Source organism: Lathyrus oleraceus, chromosome 6 (genome assembly GCF_024323335.1).
Source record: "Lathyrus oleraceus cultivar Zhongwan6 chromosome 6, CAAS_Psat_ZW6_1.0, whole genome shotgun sequence".
Lineage (NCBI taxonomy): Eukaryota > Viridiplantae > Streptophyta > Magnoliopsida > Fabales > Fabaceae > Lathyrus > Lathyrus oleraceus.
Genome location: NC_066584.1, coordinates 398870479 through 398881125, shown reverse-complemented (window position 1 = coordinate 398881125; position 10647 = coordinate 398870479). Strand labels below are relative to the sequence as shown.

At 34.3% G+C, this 10647-nt stretch overlaps 1 protein-coding gene across 1 annotated transcript; it reads left to right on the top strand.

The window, feature by feature from the left end:
- The first annotated feature begins 4805 nt into the window (after positions 1-4805).
- Positions 4806-5276, top strand: LOC127095842 (uncharacterized). Its single transcript, XM_051034473.1, has one exon. The coding sequence runs from the start codon at positions 4806-4808 to the stop codon at positions 5274-5276; it is 471 nt and encodes a 156-aa protein (XP_050890430.1).
- The last annotated feature ends 5371 nt before the right edge of the window (positions 5277-10647 follow it).

Here is a 10647-nt window from a genome sequence, read left to right as displayed (position 1 = left end):
AAGGAGTTGCTCGCCTAGCGAGCAAGCTAGTTTGGGCTTTTACTGGATCTGGTGCTTCGCTGGGGCGAGTGTCATAACGAGGGGTTCGCTAGGCGAAGGAATTGCTCGCCTAGCGAGCGAGCTAGTTTGGGCCTTTTTCTGGAGTGGGTCCGTTGTGAGCTGGCCTTTTGTTCCTTTAAGGTCAGTGCCTTGCAGAATAAGTCGGAGTGCTTCGAGAAATGTTTTGCAAGATTAATGGGCAAATTTTGGGGTATGACATATATCATTTAATTTTATATAATGTATTCTCACCCTTTTTGTTTCTATATTCCTCTATGTGAATCTTTGTGCATGTGGTTCTAAGGTCGAGACTGAGGAGTGATTGTTGCTGGTTGTTTATGGAAGATGGTGCAAATGGGCACTTTGATTGCTTTCTTTGATTTTAGGTTTCTATGAACCTTAAGTCGGTCGGCTATCAATTTATTTTGGAATAATAGCTTTGATATTGTAACATCGGGGTTGATTTTGTTTTGCTATATTCTCTACTTTGTCTTAACCCAAATAATCGTCCCTTATTGATATGTTTTGAATTTCAATTTCAATTTCTATTTTGAAGTAAAAAGTGGACTATTATGTTGGTGTGACACCATTGTCTTAATTTTCTTATATTTCACAATGTTTTTATAAAGAAAAAAAACTTATCATTGGTTGGGTGTTACATAGTTGGTATCAGAGTAGGTCAATTCATCTGGCCTTAGGTTGTAAGAGTTTACTATACCCTGGTGTGTGATATGTGCGTTAACATTTTCGGTACTTTATTCCCTTAACCCCTATTTTCTTTACTATTTATAACTAGTTAACTTTTTATGGCTGGTTGGGCATGAATAAATGGCTGGTAGAAATTATTGCGCAATTGTTGATGTCGTCGAGGCAATGGCTCAAGCTAATCAAGCCTTGTAAAATAATCAGAATGGAGGGGCTGATGAGTTTCACGGGTTGGGAAAATTCCAAAAGAATGACCTACGTACATTCAAAGGAATATATGATCCTGAAGGTGCCCATATTTGGATTCAAGAAATTGAGAAATTTTTCAGGGTTATGGCATGCACCAATTCTCACAAGATGTTGTTTGGACCTTATATGTTATCTGAGGAAGCTAAGTACTGATGGGAGAATACCCGTCAAAGATTAGAGGTTGCTGGTACTTATATTAATTGAGATAATTTTAAGAAAGAGTTTTTGGACAAGTAGTTTCCAGGAGATGTTCGTAACCTTAAGGAGATTGAATTCTTGGAGCTGAAGTAGGGTAAACTGTTTGTGGCTGACTATGCATCCAAGTTTGAAGAGATGTACCAGGTTTTGTCCTTAATATAATGGTGTGGATGTTGAAGGTTCCAAATGTGTGAAATTTTAAAGCGGGTTGCACCTTGAGATTAAGTCGTTTGTTGGATATCAAGAGATTCTCTATTTCTCGGTGTTGGCCAACAAATAAAGGATTTATCATGAAGATAATAGATAAAGATCTACTCACTATAAGAGTGTGAATAAGAATAAATTTTTTAATCATAATCATGGCAAGCCTTATGTAATAAGAAGTGCCAAAGAAAATAAAAAAGTCGCAACCAGGAATGGGAATAGTGGGGGAGGTGTTTCTACTCTTCTAAGGTGTGGAAAATATGAAAGTTAGGTCATCTTGTATCTGAGTGCAAGGATGCAACTCAAACATGTTTTAATTGTAGAGAGCATGGTCACACAAGCACCTATTATCAAAAACTAAAGAAAGAACTAAGTAGCGGTCAGCGTGCTCAAGCCAATGGGAAAGCTTTTGCTCTTAGTGGCGTTGAAGCCTCTGAATCAGATAAACTTATTCAAGGTACACGTTTTATAATGGTATTCCCTTAAATTTTATCATCGATGGGTGCAACGCATTCGTTCATATCACATGATTGTGTAAACATGTTAAATCTAGAAGTGTCCCCTATTAAATCAAATATGGTTATTGATACACTTGCATGTGGTTTTGTAGCCAAGTTGTTAGTCTATCTAAATTGTTCCATGTCCATTTATGGTAGACATTTTGGAGTTACTTAGTTTGATTATCCCTAATTTAACTAGACGTTATTTTGGGAATGAAGTTGTTATCGTTCAACCTCGTTCACATAAATTGTTTTAATAAGATCGTGTTGTTTCCTGAGTCGGAAAGGAGTAAGGATTCGAGATTTATATCTGCTAACTAAGTAGATATATCCTTGAAATAGGATGTTCAAGTTCTCATAGTTCTAGCTTCCTTGAAAGTAGAGAGCGAATCTTCTATCTCTAATCTTCTAGTTGTGCGTGAATTCCCTAATGTCTCCCCCAATGATATTGATGATTTGTCGTCGGGCATAAAGTCTAATTTGCGATAGATTTATTACCTAGTACTAGACCTATATCAATGGCACCGTATAAAATGTATGCAGCGGAATTGAGCGAGCTTAATAAGCGGCTAAAGAAGATATTAGAAAAGAAATTTGCCAGGCCTAATGTATCACCTTGGGGAGTGCCAATGTTGTTCGTTAAAAAGAAATATGGGAGCATGAGATTATGTGTAGATTATCGGTAGTTAAATAAGTTAACTATTAAGAATTGGCATCCTCTTCCAAGGATTGATGATCTTATGGATCAGTTGGTGGGAGCTAGCGTTTTCATAAAGATCTATCTTAGGTCAGGATACCATCAAATTTGGGTGAAGTCGGAAGATATTTTTAAGACTACGTTCAGAACCCGTTATGAACATTATGAGTGTTCGTTTATATCTTTAGGTGTGTCTAATATACCAAGAGTATTCATGGAGTATATGAATAGGAATTTTCACCCTTATTTGGATCAGTTTGTCGTGGTGTTTATAAATGATATTCTGGTACATTCCAAGTTAAATGAAGAGTATGCAGAGCATCTGAGAGCTGTGTTACAGACCTTAAAGGTCAAGAAGTTGAATGTTAAGTTGTCCAAGTGTGAATTTTGGTTAAAAGAGATAAGTTTCCTTTGATATGAAATCTCTAATGGTGGAATATTAGTGGATTCGTCTAAAGTAGATGCATTGTTGCAGTGTGAGACGCCTAAGTTGGTGACCTAGATCAAGAGTTTTCTAGGTTTGGCTGGTTATTATATGAGGTTCATAGAAGGTCTATCAAATTTAGATTTGGCTTTAACTCAATTGACCTAGAAGGGTCAAGCTTATGTATGGGATGTTCAGGGTAAAGAAAGTTTCCAAGAGCTCAAGAAGAGATTGACATCAGCGCTAGTCTTGATTCTACCAAATCCAAGTGAAATGTTTGCGGTATATTATGATGCATCTAAATTGGGATTAGGTGGTGTGATTATGCAGAACAGTCAAGTTATAGCTTATGCTTATAGATAACTCAAGAATCATGAAAGAGATTATCCTACCCATGATTTGGAGTTAGTGGCAATAATTTTTGTGCTTAAAGTTTGGAGGCATTATCTTTATGGGTCGAGATTTAAGGTTTTTCAGTGATCATAAGAGTATTAAGTATTCGTTTAACCAGAAGGAATTGAATATGAGGCAGAGAAGGTGGCTGAAATTTTTGAAGGATTATGACTTTGAGTTGAATTATTACCCGGGTAAAACTAATGTAGTAGCGAATGTGTTAAGTATAAAGTAATCGCATATATAAGCGTTAATGGTCAAAGAGATGGATATAATTGAGCAATTTAGAGATCTAAGTTTGGTGCGTGAGCTAACGCCAAAAATTGTGAAGTTGGGTATGTTGAAATTAACTAGCAATGTACTAGAAGAAATCAAGGAGGGTCAAAATTTGGATTTGCACTTAATAGACCTATTGGTGCTAATCAATCAAGGAAAAAAAGTGGACTTCAAAGTGGGTGACAATGGGATTATGAAGTTTCAGGACTGGGTTTGCGTGCCAGATATACTTGAACTTAAAAAGAGGATTTTGGAAGAAGGTCATATGAGTGGTTTGAATATTCATCTAGGAGCCACGAAGATGTATCAATACCTTAAGATAATATTTTGGTGGCCATGTATGAAGAAGGATGTGGTAGAATTTGTGTACTCTTGCTTGATTTGTCAAAAATCAAAGCTAAAACACCAGAAACCATTTTGATTGATGCAAACTTTGAGTACTTCTGAGTGGAAGTCGGATAGTATCTCCATGGATTATGTAGTGGGTTTTCCTAGAACCTCTAGAGGAGTTGATTCGATTTGGGTTATAGTGGATAGATAGACTAAGTCAACCCATTTTGTTCCGATAAGATCACTTGCCCATTGCAAAAGCTAGTAGAGATTTATATAAGTGATATAGTGATATTACATGGAATTCCCTCTAGGATAGTTTTGGATAGAGATTTGAGGTTCACATCGAGATTTTGGGAAAGTTTGTAAGAAGACATGGGAACCAAGCTAAGATTTAGTTCTGCTTCATTCACAAATAGACGGTAAAACGGAAAGAACTATCTAGTCCTTGGAAGTTATGTTCAGAGCTTGTTTTCTAAAGCAAGGAGGTAGTTCGAATAGTTACTTTCCACTGATTGAGTCCACCTATAATAATAGTTTCCTTTCTAGTATCAGAATGGCACATTTTAAAGCCTTATATAGTAAAAGGTGTAGAACACTCTTATTTTTGTATGAATTCGGTGAAAACATTGTGCTAGAACCTAAAATAGTGCAACAGACTACCGAAAAGGTTAAGATGATTCAAGAAAAGATGAGGGTGTAGTAAAGCACGTAGAAGAGTTATCATGATAAGCAAAGAAAAGCCCTACAATTTTAGGAAGGAGGTCATGTGTTCTTGAGAGTCACTCCGATGACTAAGGTTGGTTGGGTATTGAAGTCTCGAAAGCTCACTCCTCGTTTTATTGGTCCTTATCAAATTCTTAAAAGAGTCAGCAAAGGTTACTACCATGTTGCATTACCCCCATCTCTCTCAAACCTCCATAGTGTCTTCCATGTCTCTCAACTTCGTAAGTATCTTCCTGACCCATCTCATGTGATTCAATTAGATCATGTGCAAATAAGAGATAACCTAACTTATAAAGCATCACCCTTGCAAATTGAAGATCGAGAGGTAAAAAACTTAAGAGGAAAGGAAATTCATTTGGTTAAGGTTATGTGGAGAAGACTCGTTGAGGGTAGCATGACTTGGGAGCTAGAGATCCATATGAAGGAGCCTTATCCAGATTTGTTCATCTCGGGTAAAAAAATTCCAAAACAAAAATTCAATAAGTGTGGAATAACTGTAACACCCCAAATAATTTATTTAGATTTTATTCCTTAAATTCGATTTTTGGTGCGTTTAATGATTTGATATTATTATGTTCTCATTTAGGAAAATATAATATAAATGTTGAATTTATTAGTAAGGAATTATTAAAAATAATCGAAATATGAATGGTTAGAATTATCTCAGAAATTAAGGGTTAGTGGAAAATTAATAAGAATAAAGAGGGAGTTGGAAAATCATAGGTTTGTGGGAAGTCAAGGGATGAAAAAGCTGGAAAAAATCAAGGGAGTTAAATAGAATTATAAATAAATAAGGACTAATTGTTTGAAAAAGGGGAGAGAATGAGAAACGGGAAAAATCCTGCGTATTTTTTTATATATAGAAAAAGAAAGGAGGCAAATCCTAGAAGAAAGTTGTGCAAGGAGAGGGTTCTCTCATCACCAATAACTCAAGAAATTTTTGCATAATCGAGGTAAGGGGGAGATTATTCTATAATCGGTATTTTGTCAATAAGATAACAGGGTTTCCCTTAACCCATGTTAGGTCTATGTTGACTAATGATGAATATGAGATTCCAAGGTTTTAAGCAAAACTTTCCATGTTTGTGATAACTATGTGTGATACTTGTAGTTTAATCTCATGCCATGATATGTAAGTTTTTGTAATCCTGATATGTTGATATTGTGTCGAGGTTATATTGATGATATGATGTTATTGATAATTGATTCTATCAAAGAAATGGATGTTAAACCAATGGTATAAGGTGTTTAACTATAATAGTATATGTTTAAAATTGAATTGGGTTAGGTTTAGGTTGAAGAAATTGGGCTTACGAATGAAATTCATGTGAAAAACAAGTGAAATTGGACTTTGGATGCAATGGTAATTGGTTACTAGCAGTTTGTAACCGGTTACCCGTGAGAAAAATGAGTTTCTATGCTATTTGTTGTGCTTGTAACCAGTTACACATATGTGGTAACCGGTTACCACTGATTGTGTAAGAAAATACAGAATTGGAAATCACATAACTTGAGTTTCGCGACTCCGATTGAGGCGCAATTTGAAGTGTTGAAAAACTAACAAATTGATCTATCTTATGGTAATGTCTCATGAGGTTTTAAATGTGTGAATTATATTATAAAATATTAATTGTGTAGGTGGCATAATATTGGAGACGTAAGTCTAGTGTTTCAATGAATACGTGTAACCTAAGTTGTGAATGTTGTAAGGTATGAGTTACTGCCTTGATAAAGGGTCATGTGAAACAAGTTTTCAAATTTTATGAATTTAGTTCAATATCGTGATAATAGTTATACAGTTAAGTTAGTAAAGTTAGGATGTAAGTCCAACGTTGATGTGATACAAAGGTGTAATGTGATTGATCATGTTAATACCATGAGATTCGATATGAACCGGTGTTGATTATGTTTAGGTTTGACAGAGCCGGTGTTTTAGCCTAATTGACAATGTTATTAGGTTTGCAAGAACCAGTGTTAGCCTTAACCAGCGGTGTTAAATTTTGGGGTTTTTGAGGTTCAAATGGAAGATTGCATTTGTTTGAAGTATCATGCATCATATATTTAGGAGTTAGGTTGGGACTTTGGTCCGGTGTTAGGACTTCGGTCCGGTGTTTTAGATTTTCCATTACTACGAAAAACACATATGACAACGGTTGGAAAAAACATATAATGACGGTTAAACGTCATTTGTTAGGTAGTGTGTGGTTGTAAGTGTGTTATTTGCAACCACTGTCTATTGCCCATTGTAGTAAACTAGAAAGTGTGTTACCTATAACCACAATTGCATTAAACAACTGTTGTGAAATTATTCATAGGTCATGAGTTCGATACCCATCAATGCCATTTTTGGAATTTATTATTCTGGATAGTGCTCTACCTATAACAACGGTTGTATTAAACAACCGTTGTGAAATTATTTGTTTTTTTAAATATATATTTTCTTATTTTACAGAACTCCCAATTTTTTAACCCGAACTTTTCTTAATCGTATCAGACTAGAAACATCAATACACCCATTTGTGAATCGTATCAGACCAAAATTTGTATTACATCAAGGACAAAATTGCATTAAGAGCCAAAGATTGTATATTACATCAAAATCAAAATGACACAAAACAACTTACAATTTCACATCTTTACATCAAATAATAGTATCTTGGTGTCTCGTCTCTTGATGTCTTGACTTTAAATACCTATAATTTCAAATAATAATACTTGTTAGTAAATAACCTTAGAAATTATAACTTACAATAAATTATGAATAAATATTAAAAAATATTTACTTGTTAATTTTCTCATATGCCTTCTTGATGATCGTTACAAATAGCATGCACATCACCTCTATCAACTTCTTCATATGAAGTAGGCACTTGTGTTGCGTAAGAAGGAGTGAAAGGAGTATCAAAATTTTCATCAGTATGAGGAATGTATTTTCCTTGGAGAATAATTGACCATCTTCTCGATAAGTTTGAAGGGTATGTCACATAAAAAAAACTGTTTTGCTTTAGTAGCCGTGATTAATGGTTCGGTTATATAAGTTGTCTTACCAAGGCCAACCCGTGTGAATCCTAACTCATCAATTTATACACCATTATTATTGAGAATCCACTTGCATTTAAATAAAGGAACTTTGGAAATAACATAATCAATCTCCAAAATTTCCTCAATGACACCATAGAACGCTTTAGATGCCAATATAGAATTTTTATCTTTTGAACTAGATAAATACATGGATTCGACCTCAACCATAAATCTATTGTCTTGCATTGTACTATGATCATCTTTTGCTTTTTTATAAAAGGAAAAAGTATAAATGTCGTATGCAATCCAAGTAATCACATTAAATTTTGGCAGGTATGATAACCATTTAATTATCTTGAATGCACTATCATCATTTGAAATCTTTTCATTAAACCGACTTATGAATTTCTTGTTATGCTCTGTCAACAACCACTTGTCACTCATTCAAGAATATTTTTTCTTCATAACTCTTTTTGTGAGTAGCTATGCAAGGTTGACCTTCATTAAGATTACTCAATATATAGAAATGTGCTTCAAGAACTACATCCTGAGCCATTAACTTAACATTTAAAACTTGAGTACCTCTACCTTTATATCTATTAGCATGATGAGACTATAGAATTCATATAGACTTTTTTTTCCGACAAATAGTTTGAACAAAATTCAACAGCTTCTTCTGTGATGTACCTTTCAACGATCAAAGCTTTCAGTCGGTGATGACTCTTTGTATATCCCTTAAATATGTTCATGTATCGCTCTATTCGATACATCCACCTTAAATAAACTGGAATAAAAAAATTTATTTTCCTTACTAGATGAACAAGTAAGTGAACCATATTGTCAAAAAATGATGGAGGAAAATACATCTCCAATTGACACAAGATTATTGTAGCCTCCTCTTCTAATTCATCTAATTTTTTGAAATCAAGAACTTTATTACATATAGCATTTAATAATAAGCACAATCTAGTTATAGTTACTCTTACAATTTTTGGAAGGATGTCATGGATAAACACTAGTAGAAGTTGTTACATCAAGACATGACAATCATGAAACTTTAAGCCAATTAACTTGAGATCTTTCATGATACAAGTTTCTTGATGTTTGATGAGTAACCTTGGGGAGCTTTAATACCATTCAAAAACTCGAAAAACTTTTCTATTCCTTTTTATATATAGTGTGGTAATCCCAAGTCTAAGGTTTCTTGGGTCAAAGCCAAAATCTAGAAACAACTAATCAATTTTCTTCCATTGCAAAAAATGAGCTACATGTCGAATGTTTCCATCATATTTTCTTCCATTTGCATGCCATGTAATATTCTTTGCATCATTTGCATTAGTAAAAAGTCTCTTGAACCTTGAAATTATTGACAAGTACCATAACACTCTAGTAGGAGGGTGCTTCATGCTAACATTATCATTGTCATCACCATTGTTGTTCTTCAACTTGTAGTGCGGCCCACCACATTGCGAACATTGATCCAAATTTTCATACTTTTTCATGTATAATATGCAACCATTAGGATATGCAAGTATTTTGATATACTCCAAACCCATTGGACATAATATCTTTTTGGCCTCATAACAATGATTCAGCAAATTGTTATCTTCTGATAGCATTTGTTTCAACAAAGCAAGCAAATTAGTGAATAGGAAAACCAAAACCTAAAGTATATTCATAGCCACATTTCTTTCTTCATTTGCAATAGAATTATAAGAAGAAAACAAAAACAAAAACATAGCCTCATAACAACAAAAACATCACAGTGCAAGAACATGACACATGACAACATCACACAACCTTATAACAACAAAAACATCATAAAATATGAATAAAAACAAAACACACAGTAATCCAATTGCAAAAAAAAAAAATTCACACAATATAAAGGAAAACCTCACCACAATGCGAGAGAGATACCAAGAAATGAACAATGAGCAATGAATAATGAACAACAGACACAAAAAGATAATGTACTGTACTTCAAAGATGAGGAAGAGACCAAGAAATGATTTATGTTGAAGATTGGACGTTCCAAGAAATGAAGGAAGATGAATATTTCATTATCGTTGTCGTGTGGTTCACCAGAGCATGTTTTCGCATCTCGAAAAAATACGATCCTTCGCGAAGGTGTTCACGCGCTTATGGAAAAAATGATGATTCGAACAGATTCATCACTGAACTTTATTTATTCTAAAAGAGGAAATGGAAAATATCGATAAACCCTTTAAAAGAGAAGATGATTGTGGCAACCAAATTCGGGTTTAGGAGTCGATTACACAAGGGGAATGTATTATCACCCTCACGTCCGTTGTACATAACGGGAATCTTTTAGTTAAATTTGCGATTGAATATTAGCTTACATTAATTATTTTCTTTGAATGATAAAGAGTGCAAAAGGAAAATAAAATGGGTCGCAAAAATGTTTTTATTAGGGTGCTTGACAAGATTGCGGGTTTTGCTCCTACGCATCCTCAGGTATAATGAGGAATTCAAAGTGATGTAGTTCTGGAAAAGACAAAAGATATTTTTGGTGTTTTTGTTATAGTACTTGACGTACGACATTGAATCTCGCTCCTATGTATCTTTAGGTGCGATGGAAAACTCAAAGCTATATAGTTCTTGGTAGTAAATGAGTATTGGTTGATTGATTTTAATGAATGAATGTTTAGCTCACATTCTAGTGGTTTAAACATTTAGCTTGTATGCTCACGCATGAGAGACTTAAGTGTTTGTTTGTTTCGCGGTAGAATGGACTAAACAATGTTCTTTTAAGAAAAGGTTTATAATCGCACGTGGGTGAGAAAAAGACAGGTTTGATGTGATTTACACTCACTAGAAAAGACTTTGGTTTGATGATGATGATGGTGTGACGAAGGATGATA